This window comes from Diachasma alloeum, unplaced genomic scaffold (assembly GCF_001412515.2).
Source record: "Diachasma alloeum isolate Michigan unplaced genomic scaffold, Dall2.0 Dall_scaffold_00337, whole genome shotgun sequence".
Classification (NCBI taxonomy): domain Eukaryota; kingdom Metazoa; phylum Arthropoda; class Insecta; order Hymenoptera; family Braconidae; genus Diachasma; species Diachasma alloeum.
The window spans coordinates 170,255-187,000 of record NW_021680476.1 but is presented as its reverse complement, the minus strand read 5'-3'; the positions used below and the strand labels follow the sequence as shown (position 1 = coordinate 187,000).

The 16,746-nt window shown below is 46.0% G+C and overlaps 1 protein-coding gene across 1 annotated transcript; it reads right to left on the bottom strand.

The window, feature by feature from the left end:
- Nucleotides 1–7,608: 7,608 nt before the first annotated feature.
- On the bottom strand, nucleotides 7,609–8,718 carry LOC107040517. The gene has a single exon (XM_015260637.1). It carries the CDS (start codon nucleotides 8,716–8,718, stop codon nucleotides 7,609–7,611), a length of 1,110 nt encoding a protein of 369 aa, XP_015116123.1.
- Nucleotides 8,719–16,746: the final 8,028 nt, after the last annotated feature.

Sequence of the window (16,746 nt, the reverse complement as noted above, 5' to 3'; positions counted from 1 at the left end):
GTGTTCGCCATCGCTGGCCCCACCCGAAGTTGCTTTTTCAATATTAAGATTTTTTAAATTGGTTTCCATTTTAGTCCCACGAGTACCGCGGTTAAGCGTTTTCACCTGGTGCATTGCCGCGATTGCCCAGGGCTTGGCTTGTCTCGGGTGGGTTACACCCAAGACTACTCTCAGAGGTCGCCCAGGTTTCTGAGAGGCACCGTTAGCGACACAGCTCCCCCTGTGCCACGCATCCTTAGGCACGGTATGGCCGAGGCCATGGCTTACGCCGCTCACACACATGGATTGGGTGGACTCCTCTTAGCGACCGCGGGCAGCGGTAGTCCTTAAGACCTCCACCGCCCGCGACCGAGCCCCCTCACTACGACAAAGTGGGAACCCAGTAGAGGGGGCTGTCACCTGTAAATTTCCTGATGAAATACTGAAAAAACCATTCAATTAGTTATTACTGTCAGCTATTGAATAATAAATGGGAAAAATCTCCCTGTTCATATAAACCAATGCATAATCAGGACTTGGGGAAATGATTCGTAGTGTTCTTAATTTAATCAGGATAAAAAACGAATTCCTTTGTCAGTTTTCTTTGTTTTTCTTTGCGAATGACACAATAAATGCCTATTGTATTGTGATAATAAAGAGGAAGGATTAAACACTAATTGATTGTGCATTTTGGGTTGTTTAGGAAGATGAATTGGGCTAAATTAGAGTATAAGAATGCCTTGGGCATGATATTTTCACCATAAATCTGTTCCGTTGAAATATAAATGTAATTAAAAATTCCTCTAACAGTTCGACTACTCCCCTTACTTCCCTCATCGTTATTCTAGTATGAGTATTTGTTTATGTGTGTGAAAACAAATATTTTAGGCAGCTTCAATTGTTTCATCCTCCCCTCAGAGTTTTATTTCAAATGCCAGTGGTAATCAAATTGCGGTTCTCCAGATAATCATGATCGCTGAATTACCGATCATCGATAAGACATTTGAACAGTGGATATTGCAGATTATTCATAAAATGGAAAAGACGGATTTCGGGAGATATTGAATTCAGAAGAGTAATATTGTGTGTTCGGGTTTTCAATACATCTTGAAAGTGTTTGAGGCTCGGGTTTTCACAATTTTTTATTCATATTAATTACAGTTTACAGAAACTACAATCGTTTCGCTGTAATCACAGTCAATTTTGATACACGATTTTTTTTTAAGTGAGAAACCTCTTCCCCCTGGATACTTTTGTGTTGGTATTGCATTCAGGGTTCGGACAAGAGAATACCAGCCAAATTGTTCCAGATTCGAATATAATACAGTGATTCTTCAGGCGGTAAATTCAAATAATGCTTCTGCGTTTAAATGCGAAAAGAATTTTGGAATTGTTCTTCCCGGATTCATATATTCAAATTGGAAATGACGGCCACGAAATGGGAAGCCCACTTTGGCCTTTGGTGAAAAATTTTGTTTTGGTCCAATGTATTCACTGAAATTTTTTGAAAAATATAAAAAGTGTCAAACTTTGAAAACGACTCGTTTTTTGAAGTTTTTTGAGGTTTTTCTGAGGAAATCGATGGAAGAACGAATTGAAAAAAATTGGCATATTTTTATATGGAAAGTGTATTCAAAGTCGCACATTTTGTTTAAAAAAACTCAAATCGGTTGATTTTTACGGAAATTACAGCCATTTGAAGATAAAACTTGCAAAAAAACATGGCTGTTCACAGGATGCCTCAAAAAATCTGAAAAAATTTGAGAAGTCATATTTTTCCATATACAACCACAGGAAAAATATAAATGGCGATAGTGAGGGTTTTGACCTGGGTGAGTTCACATGGAATCCCCCATATGTTTATTGCTAAGTTTATTCGTCTAATAGTTAACTCGAATCAAAGTTTGAAAACGAGAGGAAAAATACATGAATTTTGACGAAATCTTACCAAATTGTGGATTGGATATTTGATACGATTAGCTCATTCTTATCACGTACCGAATTGAATGCCACTACTAAATACTGAGGAGCCAATTCCAGATTAAATACATAGGCGTCTTATGTCAAAAGCATATATGCGTGCTTCAACATCTCACTGACCTTCGTTTCACCAACTATAATGATCTATTGTTTACAAATTTACTTACTTTGTACCAGCGATTAAGAATAAATGCTCAATTTTCTCCTGTTCAAAATTCTCTCATTGAGGAAAAATATCTCGTAATGTTTTCCATTAAAACCCTTTCTATTGAAACAAATCAACTACAAGATTGTAGCACAATTTTTAATAGTTTCTTAATTAGTTAGTTCATCTGATGCTGCTTCAAAAAATTTAATCATGCCCTTTAGGTAATTCCATCGAGACTCTAGTGAAATACTATTGAAGAGAAAGATGCCATTTTTCTTCGATTGATTTCCCCTGAAAATCGATAGCTAGTTCAAGTAAATATTATAGATATATTCGTCAAAATATTGTATTACTAGGGGGCTTCGCCCCCCCTCCCTCCCTTTTGTGACCGAGCTGATGTGACAGCAAGGGTTTTGTTAAACCTCATTATCGGAAGATGATTAGGAAAGAGTAAAAGAAAGAACCGAATAGGATGACAAAAATAGAGTGCAATGAAGCTCTTTATAAGACAAGTTCCGGAGAAACATAAGGTCTCTAACTTATTTTAAGTGAGTTTCTATCAAAATGAAAATGGTGTTATCTTTATAGAAATTCATTCTCCTTTCATTCGGCAAGCTCTCTGTGCACCAGATGATCAATTGCTTCCCAGTTAAAAAATTCATCAAGATATCCTCCTTCATCAACGTTTCTTATGGCCCTCATGTACAGAACATTCGAGTAAGGGGGTTGCTCGTTATCATCCCAGTTATCAGTGTGTCATGAAAAAATGAACGTTATATTATTTTTATGTATATTTTTTTTCTTGAAAAACAAGGTCCAAACATTACTTACATTTTGAGGGTGGATTTGTTCAAAAGGAACGTTATAAAATAAAGTGTGGAGATCAAAGATGTCCCAGCATTCTTTACACTGCTCTCTATTCCATAAATCATTTTCAATCTCAAGATCTTGAAACTGGCGAGTTCTCTTGTCGTGGATGTTTTGGGCTTCTGCGGTCCATATTTTTTCATAGGTTTCGCCGAGAACTTTGGCTATGAAACCATAAGACGCGTAAATCCAGTTTGTCCACGTAGGCACATAGGTATAGGTACATAGGCAAGAGTTTAAGGTATTCATTTACTTAATAAACCTATGACTACTGAACACTCTGTCATTGTTTGGAAGACCAGAAAGTTGATAGTGAAGTATAGACAGAGTATCCCATTACTGAATGCAAACATTGTCACGGTAGCTTGAATTAATTCTCATTATCTTCTCGTCTTCTTTTTTCATATTTGACAGTTCTAATGTCAAACTTGATCCATCTAAAAATTTCGTTTCTAAAATTATGAGAAAGGCTCTATTTATAAAATGAGTTTTTATAAATAATTATTTCACTTACTCTTAAACTCGGTTGGTCACTTCACAATGTATATTAGCACAATGTATATTAGCATTTGCAATGTGATACCCACAATTTTTGCGATTAATAGCCAATGATTATGCTTGGAATGAAGTTGGCTTCGACAAACAGAAGAAAGAATAGAAGGGTGGAAGAATGGCATTCAGATTTCTCACATTTTCTACAACTTATTCTTTTCCCATTAAAAATAAAGTTGCAGTAAAAATCACACATAAGGGTGAAGATTAGAGTCACAGTATGGATCAGATTTCAGAGGGGGGGGGGGGGGGGGNAGAAGGAAGAATGGCATTTAGATTTCTTACAGTTTCTACGACTCATCCTTATGTTTCCTTATTTTTTCATAGATGGGGGGGGGTCCTTCTATGGGGGGTGCTCTTATATGGGGGTGCCCTAATATGGGGGAGTGCCCTTGAGACCCTTAACCAGACCCTCCAGATGCTTGAGACCCTCCAGACCCTTGTGACCCTCCAGACCCTGTGAACCTCCAAACCCTGTGACTCCTGAGACCCCTGTGACCCTCCAGACCTAGGGGGTACTCCTGAATTTTTAAACATCCTTATTTTTTCATTATATAGAGAGAAAAAAAGTAACATATGCTACTTTTATACCACCGATATTTGTATTCCGTGGATATTTCGTCTATAAAAACTCCCGACCACGAATTTGCTAAGTTTCTTTCCACTGTATTTTTTCTTCTCTGACTTTTCTTCTGTTAAAAAATCTAAAAACTATCAACAGATCTACAGTGATAGAAAAATCAAAAACCATTCTATCATATTATAAAAATTATGAAAAGATCTAAATCTAAAAAATAGAATTCTGTGACTGAAAATACCAAAGAATTCCTCCGAGATATAACCACCAATACATGCCTTCAGAATAGAAATGATGAGGTCGAATCGAATGATGAATTCAATCTTTGTGTATCAGAATCTTATTAGTAGGGAAATTACTAGCCAATCAACCCAAAGAGGGAACGTGCCGTTGCTTATCCGATGCCTAAAATCAGATAGATCATCTTCCGATATGGACGCTTATTTTATAAAAAAATTGTTCGTCAGAATAATGAAAGAGTGCCTCAATGACATGGATTGGAATATACTAGGGATATGCTTCTAGATCAATAAAAATTTTATATTTCTTGAAGTTCATATATTCTCACCGCAGAGGTATTGGAAACAAATAAAGCAAACTGGGTGAAATGAGATGCAGGTTCAATGAATGATTTCGAACTGGATAAAGCCAGGACCGGCTGCTGGGGGTCCAAAACTATGGAAGCGATTGAGAATTCCGGAATATTACGAGAGATGATCACGGAAGAAAATTAATTCTCTATCGAAACAATTTTTGGAGATGTTTCACCAGACCCACCGATCTTTGAAAGTCTAACAAATTCGGCAGAAAATGATTTTCACGCTGTGCATACTGCATTGTTTGCACTGTATTATTTCACACTCGGTTTCACCGTCCTGAAAAATCTTCCTTATATATTCCTGAAACTTATGGTTTTTCATCCAGCTGTAGAGACCTTTTGTGTCGTGTACTAAGCTGTTGAAAAAAAAAAAAAAATGGGAATGGTATTTCTTCCTGTACCCTTGCTTCCTCGAGATGAGTTTCTAATCACATTTTACCCTGGAACAGCCTCGAGATGGTCACTACCACTAGCATAATACAGCTGGAGCTTCTTTTTCTCCTGGTGACCGTGAATCAACGGAATGAAAAAGTGATGACTCTAAATGAATGATTCCTTTCAGGACTCACATCATCTCGTATATGTATACTGGTCAGGTGGTTCAACTCCTTGATGAATTTATTCTGGAGTTGTCGCATGGGTGCAATCAGTCTTGAACAGTGTGACTGTACTACCGCTGTAGATCTAAAAAATATAGGAGCGGGGAAAATGATTTGAAATTTATCGTTGCATTTTTTTCGATCCTCATCTTCTCAGGGTCACTTCCAAACAATTGAGTACGATTATACTCGGACGAATAATGCTCCGTTATAAGTTCAATTATATTTTTTAGTAGTATTCACTCCACGTTCATTAAAAAAATATAAATTGAATAACAAAAGAAGTTAAGTCTGAGATTCTTATTCATTAAACCAATTTTGTAACCTCCAAACGTGCTCCGAAATGATTTAAAGGGCCCGGAGTGGGAAGTGGTGGGGGGAATACCTCTCGGTAAGATAGACCCGATAAACATTATTCATTATCAGTTAAAAAAATGAACGGATGAATTTGGTGTTGGGCCAGCTTTGACCACCACAGGATTCTACACATAAATTCATGTTGCATTTTTGAAAAAACGATGCATCCCTTCCGCTGGCTGCGAGTGAAATTTTTGATTATTTATAATTAATTGATTTTTACCACCAAAAAGCTAAAAGTGGACTACCTTTGACCACCTTCGAACCACCAAGCGATTGCAATAATCCAAATTTGCATTCCTCCCTACCCCCCGCTAGCTATAAGTAGCCAGCATGACGATAAAATGGATCTGACTCCAGCCGCTTTTACTCCTAGGTGCTCAGTTTGTTGCTTGAAATTGAGTTGGGCATCGATCATCACTCCCAGGTATCGAATGAATGGCTGAGAAGTAAATTCACAAGACCCGACCTACAGCGTTATGGTCTCGGTTTTTCTACTGGTAATCAGCACGGCCTCTGTCTTGTGCTCCGCCAGCTTCAGACCTTCGGCGTCCATCCAATGACGGACCGTCTCGAAGGTTGTGTCGAAGCAGTAGTTGATCTCTTCTAGGTATTTTCCCACGATGACTACAGCCACGTCATCCGCGAATGCCACGAGTTTGGTTTCCTGCGGTAGTCCCGGCTTCAGCAGACCGTCATACTTAACGTTCCATAACAAAGGAACCAAGACCGATCCCTGGGGTACCCCTCCGGTGACTCGGTACTCCTTGGAACCACCCTCCGTATCGTACTTGAGGACTCTTTCAGTGAAACAGCTTGTGACCATTCTCTGCAAGTATCCCGGTACGTTGAACTTCACCAAAGCCTCGATAATACGGTCCCATTTGGCCGAGTTGAAGGCATTCTTGATGTCGAAAGTAATTACTAAGCAGTACTTTTTTGGGCCGTTCAGCCATCTTTTCCCTGAGATCGCGTTTCTGGCGGTGTTAACGACCAGGTTGATAGTGTCTAGGGTGGATCGACCTGCGGAACCCGTATTGGTTGTCGGCCAACAGGGTTTCGATTACTGCTTCTATTCGTTGATGGACAATACGCTCGAGGATTTTCCCACCGGTATCGAGCATGCAGAGCGGATGGTATGATGAAGGATCGTCCTGTGGTTTATTCCGTTTCGGTAGTAATATCAGTCTCTGCTGCTTCCTCATGGCCGAGAACGTGCCCTCCCGTAAGCACTCGTTGTAAACGTCGAGGAACATATCCGGCATCGCATAAATAGCTGATTTCAACGCAATAATGAGAATTCCAACAAGCCCAGGGCCCTTCGTATTTCCCACTCTATTGCAAGCTTCCATCAACTCCTGCTTAGTGATTGGTGGAACCATCATCTTTTCTCACCGATCGTCCGTTCTGTGAAGTTCCGGTTGTTGCGGGAACAACACCGTGACGATTTTCACCATTAACACAAGGCACGTAGACGATGGCATTGGCTGACTCTTCAGTCGCATCATCATCACCTTATACGTTCTCCCCCATGGATCAGGTTCCACCTCATCAAGCAGCTCGCTCCATGATTGCCTTTTACTGCATTTGATCGCCTTGCTGAGTTTGCGGCGTGCTGTTTTATATCTTAGATGCAGCTCCTGTGTGTGTATGTGCGTGTGTGTGTTTTTTTTACGTCATGGTCTGGAAAATGCTCTTTACGCACGTTGTGCCCGAGTCGGTCAGGTCTTGACGGTAACGACCACGAGCCCAGGTCTCACTCCCGGTAAGTGGGACCTGCTTTCAGCTCGGCAAATTTGCAACCCATACGGACTAAAAAACAGATCACGACACTGTAATTCTACTCCCCCCACGGAACCGCCATTAGGCATTACTTCGCAGGGGTGGTCCTAGCCGCAGCTCTCCCATCAGGTGGTTGAAGACAATGCTTCCTTCTTCTCGGTTGTTCTCATTACTTCCTTCTGGCCTGTTCCTCGCGTCGAAGTTCTTCCAGAACTTCGGCTGCGAACGTGCTCGTGGCGTCCCACGCTGCTTTCGATGAAATCATGACTTTCACCAGGTCTTCAAGTGGGACTCTCTGTTTCACTGTAGTCTCCCAACTACTGCGAAGCCATGCGAAGCGTTTGCATCTGAAAAACACGTGCTCAGCATCTTCTCCTTCTCCACTGCAGGTCGGGCACTCCGGGATCTCTTCAAGTTTGAAATTATGAAGATACTTCCGGAAGCATCCGTGTCCTGAGAGCATCTGCGTCAGATAGTAGTTGACCTCTCCGTGGGGACGATTCAGCCAAATATCTAACTGTGGTATTAGACGCTGAGTCCACCTTCCTTTCGCTGAGGTATCCCACAACACCTGCCATCGGCTGGTGCTGTTCCGTCTCTCCTCTTCCCTGAGATCTTTTGGGCTCAATGTAGTGTGCCTTCTCCGCTGGTAAAGACGCGTCCGCTTTTCAGCCAATACTTCGATGGACAGCATTCCGGCGATCACACAAACTGCATCTTCCGACACTATGCGGTACGCGCTAGCAACTCTCAGGACGCTCTGCCGATAGACGGGAGCGATCTTACGCCGAGATTTCTGGAACTGGAGCGCATCGGCCCAGATGGGAATCCCATAATTCAGCACTGACGTCACCACCGTGGACAGCAGCGCTCTTCTTTTTTGTTGGGAACCTTCAATGTTTGATATGAGGCGGGATAAGAGTGTTCGAACCCATGAGGCCTTGATTGCCACGTGCTCCACATGCTTGAAGTTCAAGCGGGGATCAATCATCACTCCCAGGTACCAAATGAACGGTTGGAAAGTGAGTTCATAATCTCCAACTTTCAGCGTGATTGTCACAACTTTTTTCCGACTCGTAATCAGCACCGCCTCCGTTTTGTGTTCTGCCAGTGTTAGCCCCACTGCGTCCATCCACCGACGTATCTCCTCAAAGATTAGGTGGAATGTGAGATGGATCTCCGCCAGGTGTTTCGCCACAATCACCACAGCAACGTCGTCCGCAAATGCCACAAGCCTCGCGTCATTTGGCAGCGTCAGCTTCAAGAGTCCGTCATGCATGATATTTCACAGCAGTGGACCCAGCACAGAGCCCCGAGAAACTCCCTCGGTGACTCTATACTCTTTGGGACCAGTCTGCGTATCATATTTGAGGATCCTGTCGGTGAAATAGCTCCTGACCAATTTCTGCAGGTATTCGGGCACATGAAAAGCCTCAAGAGCCCTCATGATGCAATCCCACCTGGCAGAGTTAAAGGCGTTCTCGATGTCTAGTGTTGCTACCAGACAGTACTTCTTTGTGCCCCCTCTCAATCGGGTTCCCGAAATCGCCTCCTTGGCTGTATTGACGATGATGTCAATAGCATCCAGGGTGGAGTGATTCCTTCGGAAGCCATGTTGCTCATCAGCAAGCAGCGGGTCGACTACTGCTTCGATCCTCCTATGAGCGATTCGCTCAAGGATCTTCCCGGCTGTATCCAACATGTAGAGTGGACGATAAGATGATGGCTCGTCCGGCGGCTTCTTCCCTTTCGGGAGAAGCACTAGCCTCTGCTGCTTCCACTTCGGAGGGAAGTAACCTTCAGTTATGCATGCATTGTAAGCATCCAAAAACAGCGCTGGCACTGCCTTAATGGCTGCTTTCAGCGCAATGTTTGGTATACCATCTGGTCCAGGGGCTTTGGTATTGCCTACTCTACCTCATGCTTCCGTCAGTTCATCTTCTGTGATAGGCGGGATGGCCTCCATCTCACATTGTCTTGATAGCCGGTTGAGCTCTCTTTGTTGGGGGAACAGCACCGAGACGATCTTCTCCAGGAGCTGGGGACATGTCGGTGAGGGCATCGGCTGACTTCTCAGCCATGACATCACGACCTTATAGGGCCTTCCCCATGTATCATCCTCAACTCCATCCACTAGTTCCTTCTAGCCTTGCCTCTTGCTGCGCTTTATTGCCTTGTTCAGTTCTCGGCGCGCACTCTTGTATTGGGCCTCCAGTTCTTCGGAGTTTGGCCTTTTCCTGCTACGTTGGGATAACCTCCTCGCCCTGAGACACTCCTTACGGAGGGTAGCGATTCGATCATCTCACCAATGTACCGGTGGGAGCCGGCTTTGAGTGCGCTTTCGAGGCATGCTAGCATCGCAAGCATCCCTGACTCTCCTCATTATCTCGCTGACCTTCTCCATGACATTTCTACCATCGATTGGGCGAGCGTCCAGCGCAACCAAAAACGTGTCAAGGTCGAAGTTACTAACCTTCCAGCCAATTGTATTGGTTTTCGGGCATGCTTCTCCAACCCTCTGAACCTCGATACCTCCCATAGTATTGCACAGTGGTCCCTGGCTTTGTATAAGTCTAACACTTCCCAGGAGTAATTACCCCTCACGAGGGCACTGCTCACAAAGGTCAGGTCCACAATCGAACTTGCCTCTCCCCTCATGAATGTTGGTTTTTCACCACTATTGAGGAGAACTAGATCTATGGTTGACATAGCCTCCAGTAGTGCTCGTGCCCTTACGTCGGTGTACCTGCTGCCCCAGTCGACCGCCCAGGAATTGAAGTCGCCGGCAACTGCCACAGGTGTGTGTGTGTGTGTGTGTGTGTGTGTGTGTGTGTGTGTGAGTGTTTTTTTTTCTTTTTTCGTCTATTGGAAAATGCATTTACGCACGACCACCTGAGGGAGGGAGTAGGGGCTTCCCCCCGTCAGGTGAGTGTGGGGCTCGGACAGTGACTGTCAATACCCACTAAACTCCTATCAGACAAATTCACTAACCTTTGAATCCCTCGTGGCACCACCGTTAAGTATTACTTCGTGAGGGAGGTCACAGCTATTGGCTCTTCCTCTTTCCGGCCTAATGTACGTCCTCCTAGCCTACTAAGTTCTTAGGTGTAGATAGAAGGTTCCAGTAGGTTCTCCGTCTAAGTTGCGGCTCTGCATTGGCGTTCCTNATCCCTGACTCTCCTCATTATCTCGCTGACCTTCTCCATGACATTTCTACCATCGATTGGGCGAGCGTCCAGCGCAACCAAAAACGTGTCAAGGTCGAAGTTACTAACCTTCCAGCCAATTGTATTGGTTTTCGGGCATGCTTCTCCAACCCTCTGAACCTCGATACCTCCCATAGTATTGCACAGTGGTCCCTGGCTTTGTATAAGTCTAACACTTCCCAGGAGTAATTACCCCTCACGAGGGCACTGCTCACAAAGGTCAGGTCCACAATCGAACTTGCCTCTCCCCTCATGAATGTTGGTTTTTCACCACTATTGAGGAGAACTAGATCTATGGTTGACATAGCCTCCAGTAGTGCTCGTGCCCTTACGTCGGTGTACCTGCTGCCCCAGTCGACCGCCCAGGAATTGAAGTCGCCGGCAACTGCCACAGGTGTGTGTGTGTGTGTGTGTGTGCGTGTGTGTGTGTGTGTGAGTGTTTTTTTTTCTTTTTTCGTCTATTGGAAAATGCATTTACGCACGACCACCTGAGGGAGGGAGTAGGGGCTTCCCCCCGTCAGGTGAGTGTGGGGCTCGGACAGTGACTGTCAATACCCACTAAACTCCTATCAGACAAATTCACTAACCTTTGAATCCCTCGTGGCACCACCGTTAAGTATTACTTCGTGAGGGAGGTCACAGCTATTGGCTCTTCCTCTTTCCGGCCTAATGTACGTCCTCCTAGCCTACTAAGTTCTTAGGTGTAGATAGAAGGTTCCAGTAGGTTCTCCGTCTAAGTTGCGGCTCTGCATTGGCGTTCCTCTTTTCTGAGCTCTTTCATGACTTCAGCCGCAAAATGGCGCGTCGCGTCCCAGGCTGCCTGCGATGATAGTAAAGCATCCATCAGATTTTCAGGCAATACGTCCCTTCCAAGTGTAGACACCCAGGTACGCCTTGTCTCGCTGAAACGAGGGCATACGAAGAACACGTGCTCCGCATCTCCATCCACGTCCGTGCAGGTTAAGCATTTCGAGGAATCTTCATATTTAAATTTATGAAGATACGCTCTAAAGCACCCGTGCCCCGTAAGCATCTGCGTTAGGTAGTAGTTCACCTCTCCGGGGTTTCGATTTAGCCAGACATTCACCTTGGGGATCAGACGATAGGTCCATCTCCCTTTGATCGAGTTGTCCCACTTCAGCTGCCATTTCCGCAGGCTGTTTCGCCTCTCTTCCAGCGTCAGCTCCTCAGGACTCAGCGCTTCGGATCTCCTACGTTTGTACAAGACCTGCCGCTCCTCAGCCAATATTTCTATCGACAGCATTCCTGTAATGACACACACCGCGTCCTCAGAAACTGTCCGAAATGCACTTGCAACTCTAAGGGCACTCAGTCGGTAGACTGGTGCGATCTTACGTCGCGCTTCCTGCAACTGGAATNGTGTGTGAGTGTTTTTTTTTCTTTTTTCGTCTATTGGAAAATGCATTTACGCACGACCACCTGAGGGAGGGAGTAGGGGCTTCCCCCCGTCAGGTGAGTGTGGGGCTCGGACAGTGACTGTCAATACCCACTAAACTCCTATCAGACAAATTCACTAACCTTTGAATCCCTCGTGGCACCACCGTTAAGTATTACTTCGTGAGGGAGGTCACAGCTATTGGCTCTTCCTCTTTCCGGCCTAATGTACGTCCTCCTAGCCTACTAAGTTCTTAGGTGTAGATAGAAGGTTCCAGTAGGTTCTCCGTCTAAGTTGCGGCTCTGCATTGGCGTTCTTCTTTTCTGAGCTCTTTCATGACTTCAGCCGCAAAATGGCGCGTCGCGTCCCAGGCTGCCTGCGATGATAGTAAAGCATCCATCAGATTTTCAGGCAATACGTCCCTTCCAAGTGTAGACACCCAGGTACGCCTTGTCTCGCTGAAACGAGGGCATACGAAGAACACGTGCTCCGCATCTCCATCCACGTCCGTGCAGGTTAAGCATTTCGAGGAATCTTCATATTTAAATTTATGAAGATACGCTCTAAAGCACCCGTGCCCCGTAAGCATCTGCGTTAGGTAGTAGTTCACCTCTCCGGGGTTTCGATTTAGCCAGACATTCACCTTGGGGATCAGACGATAGGTCCATCTCCCTTTGATCGAGTTGTCCCACTTCAGCTGCCATTTCCGCAGGCTGTTTCGCCTCTCTTCCAGCGTCAGCTCCTCAGGACTCAGCGCTTCGGATCTCCTACGTTTGTACAAGACCTGCCGCTCCTCAGCCAATATTTCTATCGACAGCATTCCTGTAATGACACACACCGCGTCCTCAGAAACTGTCCGAAATGCACTTGCAACTCTAAGGGCACTCAGTCGGTAGACTGGTGCGATCTTACGTCGCGCTTCCTGCAACTGGAATGCCTCTCCCCAAATGGGAATACCATATGTGAGCACCGAAGTAATCACTGAAGACAACAGTGCCCGTCTTCTTTGCTTGGCTCCCCCGATGTTAGGCATGAGGCGTGATAAGGTGGATCTAACGCCAGATGCCTTGGCCCCCACATGCTCTGCTTGCTGCTTGAACTTCAGTCGTGCATCGATCATCACCCCCAGGTATCGAATGAATGGCTGAGAGGTGATTTCATAAGACCCGACTTGCAGCGTGATCGTCTCGATCTTCTTCCGACTGGTGATCAATACGGCTTCCGTCTTATGCTCCGCCAGGTCCAGTCCAACAGAGTCCATCCAACAGCGGATCGTTTCAAACGTTGCAGAAGACACGATTCATTTCCTCCAGGTACTTCCCGACGATGACTACGGTTACGTCATCTGCGAATGCCATGAGCTCGGTCCTCCGTGGCATTTTCAGCTTCAGCAGCTCGTCGTACATGATGTTCCATAGTAAAGGACCCAGCACCGAGCCTTGGCGTACCCCTCCTGTGACTTCATACTGCTTGGGACCACACTCCGTGTCGTACTTGAGGATCCTCCCGGTGAAACAGCTATCAACCATCCTCCGCAAGTATCCTAGTACGTCCAATTTGGCAAGAGCCTCCATGATGCAGTCCCAACGGGCTGAGTTGAAGGCATTCTTGATGTCCAGTGTTACTACTAGGCAGTACTCCTTAGTGCCGTTGATCCATCATTTCTCTGAAATCGCGCATAATGTCCCGTGCCTTCGCTGTTGCATTCGTGCCAGTAATCGGACGGTCATCTAATTTCGCCGAGTACGAGCCAGAATCAAAGGCGCTCACTCTCCAACCAACACTGTTGGTTTTCTTTGCGGTTGATCTGGCTTTCTGGTCAGAGCAGATCTCCCAGAGTATTGCCCGCTGGTCACTCGCAGTGTAGATATCAGTTACTCTCCATGAGTAGTTTCTCTTGGCGAGAGCACCACTCACGAAGGTAAGATCCACAATTGAGCTCGCCTTTCCCCGAATGAAGGTTGGTTCTTCTCCACTGTTCAGTAAAATTACGTCCAAAGATGACATGGCTTCCAGTAAAGCCTGTCCTCTAGCGTTTGTTACCTTACTGCCCCAGTCAACTGCCCAAGCATTGAAGTTTCCAGCTATCACCACGGGAAAGTGTTGCTTAGCATCCACAGTCAGCCTATCTAGGAAGTCTGTGAACTCATCAATGCGGAGACTAGGTGGAGCATAGCAGCTGTAGTAATGGATTCCATCAAAGTTCACCATAGCAAAACCACTCTGCGTATTACTGCTGATGTTTCGGAAAGGCCGGTTCCCGCAAGCCCAGATCGCAGCCTATCTGCTGGCGTCTGTGACCCAGGATTGAGTGCCAAGATCTCGATATGGCTCAGAAATCATGACAAGGTCAGCCTTCAGCTCACGCACCGTCTGCATAAGCAGATCGTGTGCGTCCTTGCAGTAATTGAGGTTGAGCTGTAACACCTTGCAGCTGATCCGTTTTTTATCGCCTTTTGTTAGTAAGCTTCTGGAGTGCCTCTCTGTAAACCGGACATCTGCTGCTGCCAGCGACATGGGCACAATTCTCCGTTTTCCCATCTTCAGCGCATAGGGCGCACTGAGGATCCTTCTGACACTCCTTGGCCTTGTGGCCATCTCCTGCACATCTTGCGCAGTGCTTCGACCGATTCACTGCGCTCCTACACTTGCTGGCGAGATGTCCGTAGTGCCAGCACTTGAAACACTTGACCGGCCTCTGTACTCTACGTATTCGGCACTTTACCCAGCCGATCTTAATCTTCCCGTGGTCGTCCTCTCCCAGGATCTTCTTCACCGCAGCTGACGTGAGGGTCAAACAGCCAGTTTGAGTTCCACTGTATACTTTGCACATAGATTGAATGGTCTCAGGACCCATTTGGTGTTCCTCATCTACAGCTCTCTGTAGGGCCTGAAGGACGTCCTCTTTTGATGTATCCTCATCAATGTCCTTGATTTCGATATCTTGCCGGGGCTCTTTGCTTAGCACGTCGGCCTCTTGGCCGAGCAGGTCAGCAATGGCTGATCGTAGCTGGGACGCTACATCGGTCTCCTTCTTGTTGAGGATAATCAGTATGTCCCCTGCGGCCGTGCGTCTGATCTTCTCGACGCAATCGCTAGCCTCACCACAAGCGCTATCCTTCTTCACTCGTCGTAAGATTTCGGAGTACATCTCCTTCTCCTTAGGGCGAATGATCAGTGCTTTCAGCCTGACCGCTGATTTCCTTTGAGTTCGCTTCCGGCTTGGGTTTTGCCTAAGCGACTCAGGAGCTTGCTCAGATTTCTTCCTTCGACGCTTCCACTTCTGCCAGCCCTCACTGTCGTGAACCTCATATTTATCTGGTCCGATTTGATCGTGTTTGCCTGGATCTCTCTGCGGTTCTGACACCCGCTTCGGTTGGATTGGTGTGGTCTCCTGTCGAGACCTCTTCAGAGCATCAGGATCCGTTCCCGGGGACTCGCGATTTCTCTTCTTCTTGGTTTGGTGCTCATTCTGCACCCCACTTCGTGATCCAACGTCCTTCGATGTTGGCTCATGAGGTTTCGTCTTTTGCGTAGCCCCTTGCTCTGATACACCTTGACAGATTGATCGGAGACGTGTTGCAGAAGTTTGAATGGTCCTGGCGAGCTGGCGTATTCCTTCATTGATGGTCCGCTTGATTTTGTCCGTTATCTGGGACAGAAAATCTCCAATGAGCTTCTCGTGACGGTCCCAAGCCCTGCTCCTGTCTCGATCCTCCGTTCGAGTTGATGATTTCAGTCACCTTTTGAGTCTGTGACTCCATCCCACTTGTAGTATCTGAGGCCAAGTGGTCCGCCTTTGAGAAGTGTGCTGGTTGGACCTTCCCAGAATCCAAGGAGCCGGCAATGGCCACCGGGGCTTGCACCCGATCGGAACCAATGGTAGGATTTACCTCTTGAAGGGGGGTTACCACCTGGGATATTTTCATGTTCTGATCACTACTCAACATTTTTTGTTTGGCTGTTAAACAGAGCCACTGTACAACTTTGTAAGGCTGTTATAGGGAGCCCACCCTGCACACCGCTTCTAGAGTTGGGTTTCTCGGAAGGTGTTGGTTCGCGCCGACGTATTTTATTTAGTCGATACCCTTTATTTTGAACGGCAGTTCAGAATATCGAGCATTTCCCCATCTACCACCTGGGGACGCGCCACGTTGCAGGACCTTCCAACCTGCGAAAACTTTCGGAGAGTAAAGGCGTTCCTCGCCGAAAGGATCCGTGGTGCGTGTGTGTGTGTTTTTTTTCGAGTTCTTGGGGCAAATGTACCTAACCGCACGATAGTGGACAGTAACATGATTACGCTCACGTTCTTTCGACGACGGCCTCCACTGCGTTTTCGAGGCATTGAGGCATCACAAGCCTCGCTAACTCTTCTCATGAGATCCTCGGCTTTCTCCGTAGCACTGCTGCCCCGTATGGGGTAATCATCCAGTGCCACTGAGAATGTGCTAGGATCGAAGGTGCTCACCTTCCAGCCGATTTCGTTTGTCTTCCTAGGCATTGGTCTGTTTTTTCGACCAGCGGACACCTCCCAAAAGATTGCTCGATGATCACTAGCGGTGTAGATATCCATCACCTTCCAGGAGTAGTTTTCCCTTGCAAGATTACTACTGACGAAGGTGAGGTCTACTATTGAGCTCCTGTCTCCTCTTTCGAACGTGGGTCCATCACCGTTGTTCAACAGGACAATGTCCAGCGAAGACAT